General features: G+C 57.9%; 3 protein-coding genes and 1 non-coding gene across 4 annotated transcripts; 1 reads left to right on the forward strand and 3 right to left on the reverse strand.

The window, feature by feature from the left end:
• Positions 1-8,342, reverse strand: BJ171DRAFT_154248 (P-loop containing nucleoside triphosphate hydrolase protein). Its single transcript, XM_053105811.1, has 23 exons — positions 7,650-8,342; positions 7,363-7,450; positions 7,207-7,251; positions 6,897-6,982; positions 6,671-6,710; positions 6,426-6,573; positions 5,982-6,247; positions 5,728-5,856; positions 5,093-5,576; positions 4,850-4,948; positions 4,690-4,742; positions 4,403-4,478; positions 4,159-4,251; positions 3,588-4,066; positions 3,182-3,371; positions 2,985-3,043; positions 2,723-2,851; positions 2,509-2,581; positions 2,093-2,397; positions 1,872-1,920; positions 1,564-1,729; positions 1,201-1,343; positions 1-1,053 (listed from the first exon to the last, which is right to left on the reverse strand). The coding sequence occupies exons 1-23, from the start codon at positions 7,991-7,993 to the stop codon at positions 500-502; spliced, it is 4,098 nt and encodes a 1,365-aa protein (XP_052965254.1). The 5' UTR covers positions 7,994-8,342; the 3' UTR covers positions 1-499.
• A 697-nt stretch (positions 8,343-9,039) lies between these two features.
• Positions 9,040-11,047, reverse strand: BJ171DRAFT_511045 (uncharacterized protein). The gene has a single exon (XM_053111536.1). The coding sequence runs from the start codon at positions 10,996-10,998 to the stop codon at positions 9,322-9,324; it is 1,677 nt and encodes a 558-aa protein (XP_052965255.1). The 5' UTR covers positions 10,999-11,047; the 3' UTR covers positions 9,040-9,321.
• A 2,135-nt stretch (positions 11,048-13,182) lies between these two features.
• BJ171DRAFT_511047 (mitochondrial carrier domain-containing protein) lies at positions 13,183-15,353 on the forward strand. The gene is made up of 3 exons (XM_053111537.1): positions 13,183-13,750; positions 14,283-14,997; positions 15,105-15,353. The coding sequence occupies exons 1-3, from the start codon at positions 13,592-13,594 to the stop codon at positions 15,170-15,172; spliced, it is 942 nt and encodes a 313-aa protein (XP_052965256.1). The 5' UTR covers positions 13,183-13,591; the 3' UTR covers positions 15,173-15,353.
• An 858-nt stretch (positions 15,354-16,211) lies between these two features.
• On the reverse strand, positions 16,212-16,282 carry BJ171DRAFT_t169. The gene has a single exon. It is a non-coding gene; the product is annotated as a tRNA-Gly (tRNA).
• Between the last annotated feature and the right edge of the window lie 6,732 nt (positions 16,283-23,014).

Consider the following 23,014-nt stretch of genomic DNA (forward strand, 5'->3'; position numbering starts at 1 on the left):
TAGCTTGGGGGATATTGCAATGTATTGTGTCCAAAGACTTGAAGAGCATGAGGTGTGCCAGGGCAACCAGAGTGGGAAAGAGGAAGCGGAAAATGGGGTCGATGCGGGTGCTCGAGCTGAAAAAAATGGAAACTGAAACTGAAGCCAAGGCTGAAACTGGTACTGAAGCTAAGGCTGAAACTGAAAATGAAACTGAAGATGAAGATGATATGGAATGGAATCAATTTGAAAGAGCTCGGGTTGGTCGCCCTTTTTCTTTGAGGGCATGGTCGCTCTCTTTCTTTGGGAGCATGGTCGCCCGCTCGCAGAGCCACATAATCACATAGACCACTGTCGAGACCGGAGTTGTTGGAGATATTGACTGAAGCGGTACAAATGAAAGAAGTGCGTAACCGTATATGCACCATGTGTGGGGGAACGGTCAAACTGGGGGGGGGTAAATGGCGGGACAGGGCATTGAACGAGGCTGGAGGACCGGTATCATGCCTCGGCGATGGATTTACTGGGCGCCCGACTGCTGGCTGGCCTGCACCTCCTTGGCGCTGATAGCCATATCCTTCAGCAGCTCTGCGTTCGCTTCGCCCGTCTCCATGACCAGCTTGTGGAATTCAGAGGACTCGTGCTCCAGAAGCTCCCAGGGAGCGCCGAGCTCGAGGATCTTGCCGTGGCCCATCACGACAATCTTTGTGTAGTCGATGATCGAGTTGAGTCGGTGGGCAATGGTGACGACGGTGCGGTGCTTGAACTTTTCGTCGTTGCGGATGGTTTCCTGGATCAGGCGGTCCGTCTCGAGATCGACCGAGGCTGTGGCCTCGTCCATCACAACAATCGACGAATGCCGGAGCATGGCACGACCGAGGCACAGCAGCTGCCGCTGCCCGACCGAGAAGTTGTCGCCGTGCTCGCTGACGAGCATCTCGAGCTTGCCTGGGTTGGTGCTGATGGTGTTGCCAATGTCGCCACAGCGGTTGAGAACGTCCCAGATCTCCTGGTCAGAGTATTCGTCGAAGGGATCGAGGTTGCTTCGCACCGTGCCAGAGAACAGAACAGGGTCTGCATGTTCCATTCAACATGGAAGATCGGAGGCAGTGTCAGTGTCAGAAAAAAGGCAGCACCACGCCGCGATGGCAGCGCCAAGCAGCGCCAAGCATTCAAGCATATTGATCCCACGCAAACAGCTGAAATCACTGCGCCGCTTACCCTGGGGGATGATGGACAGATGGCGGCGCAGATCGTGCAGACCGATCTTGGAGATATCGACACCATCGATGATGATTTGTCCCTCGGCCATCTCGATCAAGCGGAAAAGCGCAACCAGGATAGTGGACTTGCCGGCGCCGGTCCTAATCAGGGCCATAGAGCAGGCCAGCATACCGGATATCTGCGTGTCAGTCCTGTCTTACCGTCTGGCCGTGGCCACGCCCTCGCCTCATCAGATCCACACATCACATTTCCATATCGAGTTGTTTCACCTTCGGTCGCCACTCCATCACGGCCATAGATGCATCCGCACACCCCTGTTTCCCCATGCCCAACCACTCGCGGCTTGATCCGAAATCTCACCTTCCAACGATGCCAATCTTGTCACCGGCATTGATCTTGAGACTGACGTTGTTCAGCACAGGCGGCAGCTCCGGACGATACTTGAGGGTCAGGTTCTTGATGTCGATCTCGCCAGCAGCAGGCCAGTCGCTGGACGGGCGATTGCCCTCGATAACCTCGGCCGCCTCTGCAGTGCCGTTCAGAGCAATTCATTTCGTCAGCCTCAGGTACCGGATACAGATCGACAGCGATGGAATGCAAGCGCAGATCAGGGGTGCATATGTCCCTTTGGGTGACTGATGTGCGCAATATGCCCACAGACAACTCACCCTCAGCCAGCTCCTCGCCATAGTAAGCCAAGCGCTCAACCGAGTTCATCTGGTGGAAGTAGCATCGCAAGAGCGCCCGAGTGTTAGCTGTCCGGACAGCGCTTGTTGTGGAGACTGTCGAGGCTGTCTTTGCATATCAGACCATGGCAGCCCATGGGCATGTTCAAGAAGGCCGATATACACCGCCGATTCACTTTGCACCTGCCACACACTTGCATTACCTGCATTTCGACTTCAGTCATCAGGAACATCAGGATCTGGAGACTGGAGGATACTCGGAGCGAGTAGGTCATCACCAGTCCACTAATGGAAGGAAGAATGGTACCGTATCGAGAGAGGGTCGAGATCAGGGTGGCAGCGAGCACAACGATGGCACTCAGGATCTGGAGACGCACGCCGAGCCAACGGCGAATGGGCGAGAGGATGTAGTAGACCCGATTGTTGTAGTCGATGTAGTGCTTGTTCTCTTGGATGCACTGCTCTTGGACTCGGAAGGCGCGGATAGTGGCTAGACCGCTCAGGGTTTCTGTGCGCCGGGAGCCAGCACATTGTCAGGATGAGGGAATGTGTGGTGCACATGCGCAAACGACTAGATATGGCTGCAGCTGGAAGAACGCACGCATAGCTTGTAACTTACCTCCAAAGTGTGCATAGAGTGGGGAACGACTGATGCTATCCAAGCGCTTCAGCTCGCGAGCGGTGGTGCGATACTGCGAAACGACGGTTGGGTCAGAAGGCGCAAGGCCGTGGCGGCAATAACATGGATACCATGGATACCAATCGCGACTCGGGTAGCTACCAATCTCACGACTGCACCCAAGCACCAGAGCGACAGACAGCGGGATGCTTACGTATTTCTGGATCATGTAAAAGACAAAGACGATGGGCACCAGCGGCACGAGGAAAATGGGGTAGACAACCACAATCATAACAAGGACCACCAGCAGCGCGGCCGAGTTGTCCATGAACATTCTCAAGTTCTGGGGTGTCCACGAATGATGACATCTGGTTAGGATGCACGCCAATCGGCCTCGCCGCGATTCAAGACGTGAGAGGGAGGGGCAGAGGGCAGACGAAGCGCCCACCATTGCCGCAGTGTTTCCAAACACATACCTCAGGGATTTCATTGTCCACATCGTTGACGTCGCGACTGAGGCGATTCATGATGCGGCCTGTGGATGGGCAACAGCAAAGATGCATGAGCGTGGCTCGGTGACGAATGAACAGACAGATAGCCCAGCAAAGCAAGGGTCAAAGCAGTGGAGAACCAGCCACAAGCGGCGCCGCTTATGTCTTGCACCATGTCTTACCAACGGGATTAGTGTCGAAAAATGTGACGGGAGAGCGGAAGACCTTGCGGATGGCCCGGTCGTGAAGGAAACGGGCACCTCGCAAGCATGTTGTGACCACAGCGTAGCCACTGAAGATAACCATGACCATCTGAAACAGACCAAGACCGCCGTAGACACCCATGTACACCTGAGTAGAGAATGGGTATTGCTGTTTGACATTGTCCGGGATCGCGGGAGGAAAAGAGAGTGTGAGTCAAACTCGGGCAGACCAATGGGCCAAAACACCGCGGAGACGTCGTGCTGCTGCTGCTGCTGCTGCTTGGACTGGAGTGCGATCAGGCATTGATACTATGTTCGGCAGCATACAAAATACAACGTCCAGGTAACAAGCACCAGACCAGCTCTGGTCAGTGGAATCGCCTACCTTGGAACTCCACATCGTGAGCCAGTAATTTTGTCCCGCGTTAGACGATTGGGAGAGAAGCAGATACAGGAACACGGAACCAGCACGGAAGAAGCCCCCGAGCGCGCGGATGTAGCTGAAGAGGATGGTGATCGGGAGGCTACCGGTGGTGCGCTCCTCGGCTGTCATCAGCTTGGCGGGGGCGTCGTTCTTGGGGGCAGCCTTCTCGGACTCTGTCGGGCTCTTCTCTTCAGGCTGGATAGTGAGGTCGGCATTGGTAGCCTCGGCATTGGTAGCCTCCGCAGTGGCAGCCTCGGCGGTCTCTACGACCATGGCTTCTTCTTGCTGCCCTTTCTGCTCCTTCTCAGCCTCCTGGCGGCCGTACTGCTCAACCATTTGAGCGAGATATCCGTTCGAGCTTTGCATCAGATCCGCGTATGTGCCCTGCTCAACGATTCCCATGTTGTTGACACAGATAACCCAGTCGGCCTTGTCAACCACTGGAGCATCAGATGGCGCGTTAGTCTAGAAGGCCCGAAGCGCAGTGATGCACCAAAGCAGCAATGCCGAAGTGGGGGAGGGGCGGACTTACCATGGATCTGGTGGGTGACGAGAATACGGGTCTTGCGTTTCATCTCGCCCAAGATGCAGTGTTTGAGAATGTGAGCGCCGACGTGAGCGTCGACTGGAAACGGATGTGCAGTTGTCGTCAGTGATGCAGAACGCACAGCTGTACGGAAGCCCTGTAGCATAGCACAGGACGTGTCTTGAACTACGAGTGGCAGTGACGCATCCTCTCAGTCGAGCTGCAATCGCAGAACGAATCCGCTGCTCACCTGCCGAGAGAGGGTCGTCGAGAATCACAATATCTGCATCGAAATACACAGCACGCGCCAAGCTGATTCGTTGTTTCTATCGTGCCAATAGACAATCGAGTCGAATTAGTATGCTTGGTTGGCAAGATATCAAAACTCACGCCCACGGCAGGCCGAGGCTCGCATGGCGAATGGCGAGGCAGCCATCTTGCTTCCTGTGTATGCACCTCTCCACTTGTGAATCACCCATGCCGAGCGGCCAGAGTGGCAGCACATCGAGCAAGCTGGCTGCATGCACGGGATCGTACCTGTCCACCACTCAAGGTGATTCCACGCTCGCCAATCTCGGTCGCGTCGCCATCTGGTTGGATAGAGCAAAGCCAGGGGGTCAGAGCCACATGGCCTTGGATTGCCACGGAGCTGAAATAGGGAGGCAAGGGATGACTAAGCCGCTCCCACAGGACCTACCGGGCAGAATCTCCATGTCCTTCTCCAGCGAGCAGATATTGAGGGTCCGTTTGTACTTTGCCTCATCGTAGGGGAGACCAAAGAGGATGTTGTTTTTGACTGCAGCGAGGCACCAGAGGAGCAAAGTCAGCAAGAGGCGGGTCTCGAATAAGGGACCCGATCCGCAGCCATATGTCCAGCAAGACATGGACAGCGGCGGCGTGCAGCTGCGAGCCAAAGTTGCCCATGAGGCAGACACTGTACCTGATGCATTGCGAATCCAGGCACTCTGTGGGGTATACGAGACACTGCCGCGGATATCGAGCCGACCGCCAAACTTCTCCATCTCTCCGACCATGGCTTGAACCAGCGACGACTTGCCCGCGCCGACAGGACCAATGATGCACACCAGCGCGCCTTCGGGAATGCGGATGTTGATGTTGGACAGCTCGGCAACGACGGGTGGGCTGGTCACCTTGCTCTCCAGTGCGATCTCGTGCGCCTCGGCGCGATGCCGGAAGCGATTTCGAATCTTCTTTTCGGGAGCAGAGGTGGTGGCTTTGTGGACGTCAATGGTCTCGGCCCACTGGAACAGACCATTTTCGATTCGCAGAACCCAGTCCAGAGGCTTCTCGGGGTTGGGCTCATAAGGCAGGTAGCTTTGCGGGACGATTTCCTCGCTGAGGAAGAGACCTTGCAGACGGTTGATCGAGACAGAGGCATCGGCGATGGCGCCCATGGCTTGGGGCTAGTGAGTCCAGTCCGGAGATGGCACATATGATGACAACGAGACATGGTTACTCAGTATCAAGTAGATCCTTTGGATTGATAAGATTGATGGGATTGGCCGATGAACTGATGGGTCGACGAGCCGACGAGCTGCCTAAGCAGCCACTTACCAGCCATCGCAGCGGAGAAGCCATGCAGTCGAAGAGGGCAAGCGAGGCCAAGGCCACCGCCGGATTCAGCGAGCCATTGATTGCTTCGTGGACGATGAAAGTACAGATGGCAGCGAGGGCAGGGAGAAGCTGTGGCCAAAAAGAACCATGCCGTGCATAAGTAAACCAAACAATGCACCCAGAGCTGTTGCCTGCTGCCTGCTGCCTGCTGCCTGCTGCCTGCTGCCTGCTGCCTGCTGCCTGCATGTACTTACGGTGGAAACACCAGTCTGCATGGCTCGGGTCAGGAGGATGATTTTGGTCCACGAGAGCTCTGAAATACGCAACTTGCGCAAGCGCTCCAACACAGCCTGCTCCCAGCCCTGGAACTTGACCACTCGGATGCCCTCGATGCCCTCCTGAACGACCTTGATGCGCTGATCAGTGACCTTGGCGCCATGGCGACGCTTGGAGACCAGGAATCGAGTGAAAGTAAGCTGAATGGGGATGTTGAGGGCAACGACGGCGAAGCCAACGAGAGCTGGACGACGGGTGTCGATCGAGGACGTTGCCGTGGTATGCAGCAGGGAAATGAGAAAGGACGAGTCAGTATCGATGTTGCCTGGGGACGGAGAGGATGGAGAGGATGGAGAGGATGGAGAAGCCGCTCTGCCCTTGCGCCAGCAACGGATCGAGTCGCTTGCAGTGCTGCAGCGTACCGGACGGGCCGAGAAGGTAGATCAGGATGGCGGTGGTGGCCAAGGCAACAAACGGAGCGGCCATGGCGTTTTGGGTCAGGGCCGTAGTGCGATCGAGTCGAACGGTATCGACACTCATGAGATTGACGATCATGCCGTGGGTGTATCTCTAAAGTGCCGAGCAGGATTCCAAGGAGGAGTTAGGAGAGCTAAAACATGACACAGAAAGGTAAGGCAGGTGGCTGGATGCAGCCGTCGATGCTCACCTGGCGAGACTTTTGGGAAAGTCGGAGGGCTTTCTGGTAGCTGGTAGTCAGAAATGATCGAGTGGGTCATGTCAGAGATATTGGTGATGGGTGTTGAAGAGTAAAGGCTTGGTGAAAGTGGCGATGAAAGGATCGAGAGTCGAAGGTGGGCGACAGACCAAAAGACTGCGAGCCAAGCGGCACCAAGATCGCAACAGAGGTCGCCGCAGGAAGTAGCGGCTCTTACACAGAGGCGACGAGACTCGTTCGGATCTTGATTCCGAGATTGAAGGCCAGCTCGGCATACTTGTTTTGAGCGATACTGCCGATGACCTGTGGCGAGAAGACGAGCCAGTATGCGCCGTGTGAGAGGTGAGCGGCCACACAACCGGATAACGCAGATGGTGAATATGGCGCAGATAAATCCATGCGGCCACCATCCGATACAACGGCCATCGACGAGCATGACCGTCCTCTCAACTGCTTCACCCATAGAGCTTGCCCACAGCCGCCTGGCGCATCCAAACACCCACGGCCTGAGAACAGGATGGAATTACCTGGATAATGAACAAGCCAGCGACGAGCATAAAGCCAGACCAATCCTGAAGAGAAACCGAGTTGCATCAGCCGGCCGTGTTTCCGACCGAAGCGGAGAGTTTACATGGATGAATCGGCCCCAGGGCTGCGTGGGGGGGGGTGTGGAGAACACTCACAGGTCTGTTCGGGGTCCCATAGTAGGCGGCCGTGACAAAGTTGATGATGTTGAGGAGGAGGATGGGAGAGGCGATGTTGCAGCCCTCACTTGAAGAAACAGCCGGGAGGAGCAAAATGAGGATATTTTCGCGCGCCCAGCGATATCAGCGATGCGAGCCTGGACAGCCAAAGCAACAACCAGAGCAACAGCCTCGAGTGCAACCCCACACAGCCAGGGATGCCCATCGTTCGGGTGGACGAATGCATGGATGCGTATGCGATATCGCACTCTCGGCGAGCCACTTACGAGACTGCACGGACGCAAAAGACGCCGACAAACTCGCGGCCAAAGGCAACCCAAAGGGCACGGGTCATGGACGGGCCCGAGGCGGTGCCCTTTTTGGGGCCGGGCTCGGAATCGTCGGCGGACGGCAGCGGGTGCTGCTCTCGCTCGGCCATCCAGGCGGTCCAGAAGCGGTGGAACATGTCATCGGACGTGCGCTTTGGGTTGAGCGGATAGAGGTCGTCGATCTGAAGGGGGTTGCGGTAGCCCTTGAGGACAATCGGGGTGAGCCAGTTGAAGAAGAGCAGCGAGAACCAGGAGGCATCGTTCTCGGGATGGCTGAACTTGGGGTCTCTGGAGCGTCTCATGGCTGAAAGCAGGGCTGCGACGGAGCCGGTGGACAAGATTCAGGGCCGGGGCGCCAGAGCAGGAGCAGAGGTGCAAGTGGGATGCAGCGGCGATGGGGCGGGATATCGATGGGGTGCGATGCGATGCGATACGATGCGATGCGACGTGATGCGATGGAAGAGTGACAGTAATGAGGCTGAGAAGGCGGAGGGGCAGCAGAGCAGTGGCTGGGAAGCAGAAGAATGCAATGCGGATACGGATGCGAATGCGAATGAGAAACGCAGCAGAACAGCAGGGGGAGGGGCCGGACAGGAGCGAGGAACGAAGGGCAGGAACAAAAAGCAAAGAACGGACGACAGCGAAACGACCGGAAGAAGGTTTCAGAGTTCCAACGGACGACGGCGGGACGTTGGCAAATTTATAGGCAAAATTCCTTGTTGCGCGAAATCCCATGGCGCCCAGCGGTGGGGAGTGGAATGTGGAATCTTCCGGCTTTGGGGCAACAGCTCGAGCACAGCTGACTGTGTTGGCTGGCATCCGCGGCCGCTCCTTGTGCGCGACGCCAGACAGTTCCCCGGCGATGGCACTGCCGGCTCGGAGACAAAGTTGCTTGCGGTCGGCATCGTCACCACAGCGATGGTCGCAGCGTCGATTGCATGGCCGGGGAGGGGAAAGCAGCATGATCTGAGATCATCCAGTCTGTGATTCAGCGGAACATGGAACCCGCCGTCCCGAAGAACATGTCGCCAGCCGTCTCGAGCGACGCTCAAGCATCCGCCTGCGGGAACGCACAATCAAGCACGGCCGAAGGTTTTGCCCAGCCGCGCCGCGCAACAAGGACACGGGCAGAGAGTGTTTGTCAGCCAGACCGCTCCGGGCCAGCAGTCGATCAGACCACATGTTCTTGTGTTGGGCTGGGGGTTGTGGGATTCCACGATCCTCGTGGAGGGGGGAATAGAGTTTCGATGGAATGGAACAGGCGCAACCAGCACGCACAGAGGCAAGTGCAGTCGCTCATTCCGAACGACGAGCGAGCGACGGCCCGAAGGATCCCTGGTCCGTGTTGGTGCGATGGGTGCGATGGGTGCGATGGGTGCGATGGGTGCGATGGGTGCGATGGGTGCGATGGCGTGTTGAAGGGTGCGATGATGGGGCTGCGGATGGCCCCACTTTCAAATGATGTGCAATGGAAAGGAAACATAATGATGATAGGAAAATCGCCGCCAACACAAGTGGGACGAAATGCAGTTGAGAAGGGGGGGGGACATGGACCCGGCTTGGCGGCAGGTGCGCAACATCGCATGCATTATATCACGACGCCTGCACCGAGACTGGACTCGCCCTCACGCTACTTGCGCCCCGATCGGAACCATCGCTGGAAGATAGACCGCTTGGCTGGCTTCTCGGACGTCGCCGCGGTCCTGCACTGGTCGGTGATCTCGATGGGAATCACTTCGGTCTTTTGCAGAACGTCCTCAACGGTATGAGTGCTCTGGTTGTCGCTGACGGACACAATGCGGGCGGAAGATTGAATCGAGGGGGACTGCGTCGGGGACTTTGCCGAGCCCCTCAGGTGCGGCATCGTTCGGTAGAGCTCCAGGAAGGCGCTGTTTTGCGGGTCGTCGTCGTCGCTCGGGTACGGCTGCGGATAGTTGCCGTCGCTGTGGATGCTCGACGGCCGAAACTCGGGATGGTGGGGCGCTTGCTCGGCATATTCGTGGCGACCCAGGCCGGTTGCGTCGCTGTAGGCCTCCAGCAGGAATGACGGCACCGGCATGCGCCGAGGCACGGGCGATAGCACAGTGGGCCGGCCACCCCTCTGGGATCCCGAAGAGTCTTCGCTTGAGGCCTGGGCGGCGTCGTAGGCCGAGATAACGTCGAGCAGAGATTTGACGGGGACCCGTCCGCTCGCCAGCGACACGGACTCGTCCTCGGTTCCCTCCGAGAGCGGCTCCAGGATCGTGCGGGTAAAGACGACGCCAGGGGAAACCAGGAGTGGCTCAGGCTCGGCATCGTCGGTGACGATCCCGGCCGGTGTTTCGGGCGTCTGGCCAAGCCGAGTCGGGCGGAAAGTCGTGTGAAGCTGGGCTGGGATCTCGGGGTCGGAGGGTGAGTCGCTGGCGGCTTCCGCAAGCTCCTCGATGGTCATGTACGGGCTCGAAGCACGATTGTGGGCCCGGAAGGGCGTGCCCTCGGTCTCGCTGGACTGGGCGAGCATGGTGCTGGGAGTCGAGATCTCGGAAAGTGGCGAGATGGTTGTGATCGAGGCCTGCGATGGAAGCGAGTGGATGCGGTGGACCTGGTCTGTGGTAGTTTCGAGTCGGGCGAGATAAGGTGCGGCTGCAGCGATCTTTGGATGGATGTCGAAGCGATGGCCCTGTCGATGCGGGTGAGGGTGCGAGTGGTAATGGACTTGGCTTGGATGTCTCGCCTGGGTTGGAGATCCAACGTCGCTGTCGTCGTTCGACCCATCGGTGGCCTCGGCACCCGAGCGACTGAGCCCCGAGCGGGTCCGGCCAGAGGCCAGCATGATGCGCTCGCTGGGGCGGCGCTGGGACCCGACCGACGGCGACGACGATGGAACTCGGTGGACGAGCGAGTCGCTCATGGCCGAAAGGCTCTGCTGCCGCTGGGCAAGCTCGGCCTTGGCTCGGGCCCAGGGCACAGCACGAAAGCCGGGCATCGAGGCCGCATCGTCGTCGGTCGAGGTTTCGTAGCCGGACACGAGATCCTGCTCGTCCAGGAAGACAGAGCCCCGGTTGGCAGCGCCGGCGCCGCTGGAGGGACCCTCTGGCCTGGCCAGCAAGCTGAGAGGAAAGTTGGATGGGTCGGCCAGGAGGTCGCGGGAGGGCACATCGGCCGTGGCGAGTCGCTCGAGGTCGCCCAGGCTCATTGGCCCCAGCGAGACCCGAGCAGGCTCGCGGACGGACTCATGAGCGGCTGGCGACTGGGGCGGCGAGATCATGGCTGGCTGGGACGGGGCCGCTGCCTCGGGCGAGGCAACGACAGCATGCAGCCTGGGCATGGACCGGGACTGCCGCAGAGGCGACCCTGTGGGTTTCCGGTCGCTGTGGAGCAGCTCGTTCGGCGGGCGCAGTGGATCAGTGATGGACTTTGTCAGAGCATAGAGCTGGTTCTGGGCAGCATCCAGCGCCATGGCGAGGCGCTCGTTCTCGGCGGCCCACTGCCGTTCCCGCATCGAAAAGGCTTGATAGAGCAGCTTGAGAGTGGTCTGCCACTCGGGGTCGGGCTGGGAGCCGGCCTTGGAGACGTGGGAGGCAATGGAGAGGCCAAAGTGCGAGGAAAGCAGGGCCGGGGCATCTGTGCACTTGACAGAGGTGATGCCGTACTTGAAGGCAAAGGACCGATACTGAGTCCAAGCCTCAATGTCGCTGACGATGGTGGCCAGGACAGAGGGTCGGTCGACGATGCAGTGGGCAAGGTCCTCGATGATCTTTGTCGAGGTCTCGATCCGGTTGAGGGCAGCGGTGGGGACCTGGATGGACGAGGGATCGGCGGGGTAGTTGTGCAGAATGGCAGCAGCAAAGTCTTCAAAATCGAGACCCGAGGGAGGCAAAAGAGACGGACCAGCCAGATCAGCAGCACCGAGGGAGCTCGCAGCCGAGACAGCTGAATCGAGGGAACTCGCAATCGAAGCAGTCGCAACGAAAGTGCCCTCGGCCTGGGTCGCCAGAAGCGAGTTTTGAGAGGCCCAGAACTTGCGGATGATCCTCAGCGAGATGCGGGTGCGGGTGAGGGCCTCGACCAACTCGAGTTGGGGACGGTCTTGGTCGACGACTGGCTGAAGATTGCAGCGCAGATAGAGACTCTGCGGGGCCGAGGGATGGGCGGCGACAGAAGCCGATAAGTAGTGGCGGCTCATGGCGTTGCTGATGTAGTCCGGATGAGTAGTGCAGATATGGAGCGATGCGAACAGCGAGAAACCAGCGTTGTCGAGACAGTGTAGGGGGTATAGATGTGCGATTCGGGGATGCGTGGGAAGATAGATGGTCCGAGCAGCGACGGGTTGGGATGCGGTTCGCGGGACGAGCAGTTGGGAGAGATGGCCGGGGCCGCGGAGAGTGCAATTCGTTTGTGAGAAACGGCGAACGGAGGATACAACCGAGCGGATTGAAATGCAGATGCGAGCGTCAACGCCGATCTCGGCACATCGGCTGGCTCTGGTTCGATGGCGCTCAACAAGCGGGGCGAGTGCTGAGGATACACCCGTATCTGGCCCGCACAAACTTACAAGTGGTGGTGGTGGGGGAGGCTCGGGTCGACAGGCTCTCGGTTGGTGGATGAACAGCCGCCGTCCTGGAGGGGTCAGATCGGGGAGCTGGAGAGATGGACGACGCAGCCGGGGCGGGGGAGGCGATCGGCGGGTGGAGAGGGAGAGAGCGCAGACAACGAAAGGACCATGCCAGACGAAACTGGAACTCTGTCGGGCTCGGCAAAGGACGCCAGGCCGAGACAAGGACGTCTCAAGAAGCGCGCGCCGATGCAACCTGAGCGGGCTATTTCGGCTGCGGGTACAAGCAGGCGCCGGCCACGAGTTGCGGGAGGGCCAAGCAGTATCCTGCGATGAACGATGTGCAGCGTCGATTATGCATGGTGTCGATTATGCATGGTGACGATTATGCGTAGTGGCGATGATGGATGAGTGGCATTCCGCAGCAACAGAAGCAGCAGAAGCAGCAGAAGCAATCATAATAACTGCTGCAGCAGACACATCCACGCCGTCGCTGCTTGGGCCGTCCTTGACCCAAGGCTATTTCTGGCACTGGCCCTTGGCACCAGGACTCGCTTCGGCCAGCAGTGGCGGTGTGGGGGACTGCGTCGCACAAGACAGCCAGTCCCTTCATCGCCACGGTGGGACAGACACAACACGCACGTGAGATCCATGTGGACCCACATGCGCGCCAAGCCGGATCGAGTCCAATCGAGCCGGATCCAGCCTGGATGTGTCCGCAGGCGCGGCGGCCGGCGCGCGCCGATTGGCCCGTGCGACGGTCGCACGATGCGGCGTCGCCGTTCCGGTCCGTGCGACCCGGGGTCGCCAACAGCAATCCACCGGAGCAAAGCGCACAGGCACCAGCCGAGACGGGAAGCGAGGCAGAGGAGGGAGGTGAGCGAGGCGAGCGAGGCGGGGGGCAGCGGCACGATCAACAACGCAGCGTGCGCATGGTCCAGCGACCAGCACCCAGCACCCAAGTCACCGACCATCCGAGCTGCTCATCACATCCCCGAGCTGTCCTCTGTCCAAGCGGCTCACCATCCCAGGGCATTCGCTTCAATCACCCAAGCACACAATAGCCCAGCAACCCACAGCAATCCAGGCACCACACACGCACCCGCGTCGACAATCGCATGTGGCTTGGCCGACGCGCAGAAGCATCTTTTGCGTTTTTCGTTCCCAGAGGGCCGATCGCCTCCCTCCACAGAAGAGGCTGGCAGTCGCAACTTTTTTTTTTTTCTCTCTTCTCGTGCGCTGTGCTATCTCGCCCCGCCTCCTTTAAAGCCGTGCTTTCCTCGCCCTTCGTTCGCGGCGCTTCGCCCTCATCGCTGTCGATCCCTTTGATCCAAATCCTTTTTTTTGCTTTCAAAGTCTATCTGCCATGGCTGCCATCACTCCTCAAAAGTGGGACTCCCGCTTCTCCGGCCCTGTTCCTCATGACATCAGCTACTACTCCAAGTGTGTTCTTGGCGGTGTCCTGGCCTGCGGTGTGACCCACGCTGCCATCACCCCCCTCGATGTCACCAAGTGCAACATGCAGGTACAGTTCTCCTTCGCTTCTGCAGAGTATCGAGGTGGTGCTGTCCCTCCTGTGCTGCGATTGCCACCGCAATGTCGGTCCGCGTCGATGTTGCCGGGTCTGGTCTCATCGCCCAACGAGGCGGTGTCGCAGGATTCCCTGTTGGGGTAGATCTCTTGCGACATCCTCGCAGAGATCTTGGTGGGGCTGTTGTCGGAACAACCGAGGCACTTTGCTGCTGCCGGTGCAATCCACCGCCCGAACCCGATCCCAGGCCGATGCTGGTCCGCAGGATGTCGGCCAGCGCATGGCGGTCTGCGTCTGGCAGCGCTGCTGGACCACAACAGCCAAGCCCTCTCGGGCCTGCGCATGGGAGGGTGCATTCAGCAAAACGGACAATCGCGGCTGGCAGATAGACTGTGCCAGGACTCTGTCCCATTGGCGTCTGTTTGGCAATCCACGGCCTGCGCTCCCTTCGATTTCCCAGTCCTCTTCTGGCCTTGCATTGCAACTGACCAACCCTTCGTAATCCCTTGCGCCTGCCCTCGCACAGGTCAACGCTGCCAAGTACCCCGGTCTCGTCAGCGGTCTCCGTGTCATCCTCGCTGAGGAGGGTGCCGCTGGCCTCTTCAAGGGCTTCACCCCCACCTTCCTCGGCTACTCTGCCCAGGGTGCCTTCAAGTACGGTCTCTATGAGGTCTTCAAGGACATCTACTCGAACGCCCTCGGCGAGCAGGCCTCCAAGGAATACAAGGGTCTGATCTGGTGTTCCGCCTCGGCCTCTGCCGAGTTCTTCGCCGACATTGCCCTCTGCCCCCTCGAGATGGTCAAGGTCAAGGTCCAGACCTCCGTCCCCGGCACCTTCCCCACCGCCTTCGGCCCCGCCCTCGCCAAGATGTCTGCCGAGCGTGCTGAGACCGGCTTCCCCTTCCGCTCCCTCAAGCCCCTCTGGTCTCGCCAGATCCCCTACACCGTTGCCAAGTTCTTCTTCTTCGAGAAGGTCGTCCAGCTCTTCTACACCCACGTCTTCACCGCCCCCAAGGAGACCTACTCCAAGGGCACCCAGCTCGGTGTTACCTTCGCTTCTGGCTACACCGCCGGTGTCATCTGCGCCATCGTCTCCCACCCCGCCGACACTGTCGTCTCGCTCCTCGGCAAGCCTGCCAACAAGGGCAAGTCTCTCGGCGCCATCGCCTCTGAGTTCGGCTACTTCAACCTCTGCACCAAGGGTCTCGGCACCCGTGTCCTCATGATCGGTACCCTCACCGGTATGTATCTGTCTGCAGCGCGTGTGCTTGCAAATGTCAATAGTCGCACAGCTGCGCCCGCCGTCACGCTCGTGGTACTGACACTCGCCGCTTGGCTCTGTTCACAGGTCTCCAGTGGTACATCTATGACACCTTCAAGAGTGTCATGGGTATGGGCACCACCGGCGGCAAATAAGCGGCCCAGCTTCCTGCACACAGTAGACTTTCAGCCTTCTCCCTGCATTCCCCCGCGGTACCAGCCTTCTCCCCCCCCTTCCTGTTTGCGCCCCCGCTGCTCATTGGATCAAAGGATTTGTCTGACAGCAATCGGATGTGTTCCTTTTTTGTTGACACGTAATACACCCCTTAAAACCATACTCTATCGACATGACCATATCGATGCCTTTTTTCACATAGGCCAGATGCGTCATGCATCGATGTTTGAGTGGCTGTGGGGTGGGTGTTGCGAGAAGTCTATCGAAACGAAGCTGATCAACGCACACCTGGTCAACGCACACCTGGTCAATGCACACCTGGTCAATGCACACCTGGTCAATGCCGCTGGCAACATGTACAGCGACTTGCATCCCTTTGACCTCCCCAAGGACGTCAACACCATCGCCAAGTCCAACTTCACCGTCAAGATCACTCCCCCTGCCCAGCTGGGCTTCTACACCGTCACCATCAAGGGTGTTTCTGACTACTGGGGTGGGGCACCGACGATGCTCCCGCCCTCGTCACCAAGCGGCTCGTGCGCTTGACCCCTGCCCTCAGCAGCTACCTGACCTTGCCCGACAACTACACCTTTGACTATGACCCGAACAAGCCGTACCTGGCCCTCTACAACCGCCACAACTCGCTCGAGCACGGCTGGTACATCAAGGACAGCCGCCTGGTCGTCGGCCAACCTTACGTCGACAATGTCCAGTCCACCCTCTCGTTCTTTGTCAACCTCAACACCGCCAAGTACACCGTCCAAGATCTCCTATGACATCGAGCCCGCTTATGACTTTGTCTATCTCAAGTCCGTCAACGCCGCTGGCGACTCGACCACCTTTGGCCAGTGGATGGGCACCAGCGGAGGCTTTGTCAACGTCTCGGGCGCCGTCCCTGCTGATGCCAAGGAGATCCAGCTGGGTCTTCTTGGACGGAGGTGTCGATGCCAGCGGTGTCGAAGTCAGGGATCTCACCACCAGCAACGGACGAGGCCCAACGAGCGGCGATCAAAAAAAACGTGCATGGTCCGGGAATCGAACCCGGGTCTGCCGCGTGGCAGGCGGCAATTCTACCACTGGACCAACCATGCGAGCTTGACCTTGATCTCAACTTTTGGATCCACAGGCACAGGCTCTCCGTCGCTCTTTTATTAACAAACCGCTCAACACTCTCAACCAACGACCCCCTCCACATGCCCCCGACCCAAACGGCCATCAACGAGATGGCCATAGACACCTCGGGCAGCCCTGCTGCCCAAGAACCAGGCCAACCGGACGAAAATCGCAGCCTAGAAAGCAACGGCCATCAGGTCAGTAGCGCCAATATCACCGAGGCCACCGAATCAGCACCCACCAAAAAGCACCGCAGGGATGGTGAGCCCATCCAGCTGCACGTCGGTCGCAAGAAGACCGTCGAAGAAATTATCGAAGAGCTCTATGCAGATTCGGCAATCTTTCCCAACCCGCCCGACGTGGTTGAAGAAAAGAAGTGGGCCCTCTCGATCCTCGAGAAGGCCAAGAACAACACTCTCACCGACCAGGACTTCATCCCGGTCGATTTCAAAGACATCACCTACCGCCGCTTTAGGTTTGTCTTCGCTCTGAAGGCAGACCAAGTTCAATGCTCCCGTTGCAGAGGGAGCAAGCCCCCCGCCTGGCGTATCGACGACGCCCAGCACTCGGTCGTCTGCAAGAACATGCTGATGAGCCCGGACGCCGCCACCAAGGTGGAAGAATGCGGGAAGCATTTTTCCATCCTCGTATTCTGGGGCCTGATGACCCGCCATGACGAAGCCGGATGGAAGCTTTTCGAACAACGGGCCTCCCTCGCCGATGCCAGGGCTGTCGGAAAGCGCGTCTGCGCCACCGACATGCGCAAGAAGCAGAGTCCCCAACAGCAGCTTCAGCACATCCAGAGTGAGCTTCTCAAGAAAGCTCAGAAGATTAACGAAGAACTCGCCAAGCTGGACCTCAGCAAACCCGAGGAAGTTGCTAGACTCAAGGCCCTGACCCAGAGCGCCACCGAGTGCATGCAGACGCTCGCCTCGGAGCTGGAGCATGCGTCCCGGGCCATCTCGGAACGCCCAGCTCCGACATCCTACGCAGCAGCCGCCCAGCGGGGTGCTAAGAAGCAGCCCGACAACAAGACAATCGACGCGCGCAAGCTGGCGGCCCTCGAAAAAGTCCACCAGGAGGCCGATGCCGGCAAGAAGAACGAGGCCATCGGCGCCATCCTCCGCGGCCGTGACCCCACCGACGGCAAGTGGCTGGTGCCCAAGACTGCCACGCCATTCAGGATGATCAGATCCTCGGTCCCTGTCGAGGAAGGACCCTTAAAGGATAGGATGGACAACGCCGCTTGGGTTTACGTCAAGGGTATCCCTCGGGGTAGCTACCGTACGATCAGACAAGCTTTCAAGGAGAAGGGCTTTGCCACCAACCAGATTCTCAATATCAGCTTTGTCAACAACAGCGTCTGTGAGTTTGTTCTCAGAGACAAGAGCTCGAGAGAAGAATTCTTGAAGCACATTACGGACATGAAATTCACTGAAGTCGCACACATGGACGTGTCGAAGATCACCGAGGCCGAGAAGGAGTCCAAGAAGCTCCAAATCAAGAGCTTCATTGAACGCGCTGCCAGGATATGTGCGGAATCCAATGACCTCCTCACGGCGACCTTGTACCAACGGAAGATGAACGACCCAGCCGTCGCCGAGCAGATCACTGCTAAGGCGAAGGAACTGGCTCGCAACAAACCAGGCCGCCAAGAAAAAGGCGGACGCGAAGGAACCACTCCTCCCCGCAAATGATGCAGCCCCAACCTACGCCCACTATTAGGTTCGCGACCCTGAATGTCTGCGGACTTGAAACCTCTATACACGAGGTTATCGAAATAGTAAAAGCAAAAGACCTCGACTTTATAACAGTCCAAGAAACGTGGCTCAAACCACAGCAATCCATCGGACCTTACAAGAACCTCATAGTTTTCGAAACCCGAGAGCCATATGTCTCTGTCGACGGCCTCGCAAGAGGCACCGGAGGAATCGCCCTCATTCGGAACCCGAAAACCACCAACATCGAAGACTTTAGCAACTTCCGCGTTGGACCTCATCACACGAGCATCTGGTTCAAGTTCCGAGGCATCGTCTTTGGATCTTTCTACCTCAAGCCTGCTCTGTCAGCCAATGCGGCAGCCCTGCAAAAGTTCCGAGAAGCCCTGTCGGCCATCAAGACCAACACCACAGAAATGAACAATCCTATCCCATCTGTGATCATGGGCGACTTCAACACCCGCATGGGCCAGACAAGCAGAGACACCCATGAAACCGCCAACCGTTTGCAACCACTGCGGACAGCTGTAGCGGGCGGCTTCCTGGAATTCGTGGATTCGACCAACCCCACGGGGCAACACTGGACCCACGTCGTCAACGGGAAGAAACCACAACACTCAGTACTGGACCTCTTCTTTGTCTCGACGGCACTGAGACACAACGCCAAGACGGTGACGGTCCACTCCAACGACACCTGTAACTCAGACCACCGCATGGTGTCGATGGAACTTGAATGGAACGCCGCCAGAGAGCCTGCCCGCCCACCAATCCTCGTGTGGCGAACCAACAAGCTCGAAGATCCCGAAACCCTCCAGCAATACACGGAAGCCTTTAGAGTCCACCACCCAGTAGTCGTAGAGCAGATCACACAGCTGGGAACCCGGCTACCACAAGAGGATGGACCTATGGCACGCGAAGACGCCGAAGCCCTCGTTGAATCTGGGTGGAATATCATCAAGAACCACGTCACAGCGGTGGCACAAATCGTCATTGGGAAGCGAAAGAAGGATGGCCCGGCTCCCCGCAACGGCTTTTGGACACCGGAAATGGCTGACATCAAGAAACGACGAAACACGGCTTATCGAATCGTGAACCAGTCGCCACAAGGCTCGAGAATCCAACTGCAGGCCATGGCCGACTACGAAAACATGAACAACAAACTCAAGGACCTCATACGACGACAGAAACGCGCCTTCTACAACACCTGGGCCCAGTCTCTCTCCACCAAATCGGACTCTGAGCTCCTCAAGGAAATCAGCAAGCGAGACAAGGTCAAAAGCGGCTTCTTCAACCGGTCGATTCTTCCGAACGACCAAGACAGCATGGACCAGTACCGGGCCCACTTTGGGAACATCTCAAGTCGTCTCGGTGTTCAAGAAGCCAACGATACACCGCGTCCTCAGGAAATACTATTCAGTCGCCTCTTGGGCCGCGAAATCACAGCAGAAGAAGTAAAAACAGCCATCCGACGCATGGGGAAACACAAGGCCCCTGGGTCCGACGGGATCAGTGCCGAGCTCCTACACCCAGTAACCGACCAAGTCTCGGATTGGCTGCGTCAGCTCTTCAACTGGTGCATGTGGACCGGCATCGTCCCTCAAGAATGGAATGTCGCCATCAACCACCCCATCTGGAAGAAGAAGGGCGAAGAAGAGGACATCAAGAACTATCGCCCGATCTCTCTGCTACAAGTTGTCCGAAAGGTATTCGAAAGGATCTTACATAGCCGACTCCTCCAGGAGATGGGCCCCATCGACATCTCCCAAGGAGGCTTCCGCAGCAACAGGGGAACCCTGGACCAGGTATTCGCACTCGATTCAATCGTCAAGTTCCTACAGAACGACGGCCACACCCCGTGGATCGCGTTCATGGACATCAAAGCCGCGTACGACTCAGTTGACCGGGATCGGCTCTGGCACAAACTCGAGCAACGAGACATCCCCCCGCATACCATCCGCATCCTACGCGCGCTCTTCGACAACGTGACCACCGCTGTTCTCGTGAGCGGCACCAAATCCCGGCCGTACTGGCTGGAGATCGGGCTGCTGCAAGGGTCGGTTCTTTCACCCACCCTCTACAGCCTCTTCATGGATGACCTCGCACAGAACCTACGAGCAGTCACATCACCCAGAATAGGGAACCTCATCATCAACAATGTCATGTACGCGGACGACATGGCGTTGGTAGCAAAAAACCAAGAAGACCTCCAAAGACTTGTTGACATCTCCGAAGCACACGCAGACGAAAACAATTACGCTTTCTCTCCGACCAAATGCGAAGTGCTTACCGCGGAAGCAAACCCGACCCCAATCACACTCAAGGGAACACCTCTTAGCTTCGTCACCAGCACCTACAAGTACCTCGGGGTGCAGTTCGGCCCTGATGGCATCGACGCAGAGGCCCACGTCACTCAACTAAAGCACAAAGCCCAGTTCCGAACCAAAGAGCTCAAGGAACACGGCATCTTCAGCAAGTCAGTCTACCCTGGACTGATCGTCAAAATCTACAAGGCTTTCATCCGGCCCCGTCTGGAGTACGGCCTTGCCATCGTCAACATGAAGGGCCCGATAATGAACACTCTACAGGGGTGCATGCTGGACACACTGCGATCGGCACTCAACATCCGCCAGAACGCGTCTGGTCCGGCTGTCATGACAGCCACAGGAATCTACACCATGGCGACCAGAAAACAGATACTGATGATCAAGTGCTTCGGACGGTGGTTCGACAGGAAAGACGACCCAGGATATCTTGGATCCCACGTGCTCAAGTACATCACCGAGTTGCCCCCAAGAAACCCAAACAAGAAGATACTCTCCAAGCTGACCGGAAGCGCCGCATGGAAGGAGCTCGAGAGACAGCACCGAGACTCCCCAGACAGAACAAGACTGGACCTGTTTGAATCTGGAACTGGCACCGGCACACCCATCAAGAAGGCGGTGATCGTTCACAGTTTTGAAAAAGAGCGGAAGCCCGAGAAAGTAATGTCGATCGCAGGCACCTACAAGTGGGAAGGCGACCCCATCCTGACAGCGCGGATGCCAGTAGCAACAGTTGCCCAAGCAAGGAGAATACTCCTGTGGCGAGTCGGGTGTTTCCCACCTAAACCCGACAAGGAGTGCAAAAAGACCGGACCCAACGGCCCCAAGGTGTATGTCAACAGAAAACATGCAGCAGAATGTGTCCGAGCCAAGGACCGACTCGAGAAATATGTTCACCCCACATCGATCCCCGAAGGCATCACCTACATCGACTTTGCAATCGACGCACTCCCCAAGTTGGCTCGAGTGCCAACAAGACCACTCACCACCGATCCTGAAAAACAGAGAAGATGGCGTGCCAAGCGCAGCCGAGTACTGAACAACAGACCAGCGATCTGGCTGGATGTCGTGGCGGTGCTGGATGACATCGCAACCAAATGTCTGTCGTGGACAGCGGCCCCTCGGGCTGACCAATCGCAGCAAACAAGTACCTGAGAAAGAAACCCTCCCAGACGCATGAGCAGACACTTGGACAGGGAAGCCGGAGCTGGAGTCCCAAACTGTCACTGAATGGATGAGTTCGGCAAAACTTGACATCGCCGTCCCTCCGCAAACAGGCCCCATGGGATAGAGAGCTGTACACCGACGACCCAAATGTCCCGGTTGGCAAAGCCAACACCCAGTGCCAGAGCCCAAAAGGGACGCTAAGGCAAAGTCTTTAATAAAGACCCACCTATTGACTGGACCAACCATGCGATAACATGGTGAGATCAAGTGCATATATAATCGTTATACCGTCGTTGTCACCACACCACATCATCAGCAGCAACACTTTCAGATGATCGTTCCGATAGACCGCAACAGACCGCACGAAAGCAGAGCCGGATGGACGCCCCTCCTCCTCTTATGGGCTTGGAGAATGAGAATTCATCCAGAGTAACCGAGAACGACGTGACCTGTGCGAGGAGAGATTGAGGTGGGGCGACATCGCAGAGTCGACCTGTGCCCAACAGTGCACAGCAGGCTTCGTGTGTATCGCCGACTGAACCACACTCCGCACAATATACTGGTGCGTCTTTCCCCCAGTGTCCCCCTTGGTGGCGGACCCCCCTTGCCGGCGTGATTTCCTTTTGTCCCCCTCCCTCTCCCTCGCCTTCCTTCGTCAGCTTTCAGTTCCTTTCTCCCTTTTGGCTCCACCGTCGCTCTCCTGGCCTCGTCTGCATATCGTGGATTGCTGCCTCCTGTCTCTCCTCATCCCACCTCTCCGCCATGCTCAGAGCCTTCTCCTGCTGTTTCGGAGGACTCGCAACCCCACCCAAGGACCGAGATGTCTCCCCGCAGACCCCTGTCTCCCAACAGCCAACGTTTCGTCCTCAGCCCGATCCCTTTGGCCCCTGGCTCCATCCCGTCGAGTGCCTCGTCAACACCGCTCGCGCTGAACCCGATGCCCTCCTGATCAACACCTACGAGAACGGCGCCTCGGAGCGCTTCAGCTATCTCCAGGTGTGGAAGCAAGCCTATTCCATCGCCCAAGCCCTCAAGGCTCTCCCTGGCTGGAACGACGATGGCCACGAGGTCATCGGCACATACTGCGAAAGCGAGTCTGCCTGGGTTCTGTACCTGTTTGCAGTGTGGATGCTTGGCAAGTGAGTATTCGCAATTGGTGTGGTGTGATGTTGTGATATGGGGCCATGAAGATCGATTCAAGCAAGGGACATGTTCAACCCTTGTTCCGTGCCATGACAAGGTTCAAGTCTCACCTGTCCTTTGAACTCCATCCAGGAAAACACTCAACCTTGCCCTCAACCTGCCTCCTGCAGCCCGCAAGGCCCTGTGCGAGAGGTATGTCCTTGCCATGTTGTCGTGAGGATGAGCAGGCTGGTCCGGGGGTTGAATCGAGCCAGCTATGCTCGATCCCGATCTGACACTCACATCACCAACCGACAGACATGCGATCAAGTACATTCTCCACCACCACACTAAACCCGGCCGCACCGAGGGTGTGACGCTG

Source organism: Polychytrium aggregatum (assembly GCF_025602895.1).
Source record: "Polychytrium aggregatum strain JEL109 chromosome Unknown BJ171scaffold_26, whole genome shotgun sequence".
NCBI lineage: Eukaryota > Fungi > Chytridiomycota > Chytridiomycetes > Polychytriales > Polychytrium > Polychytrium aggregatum.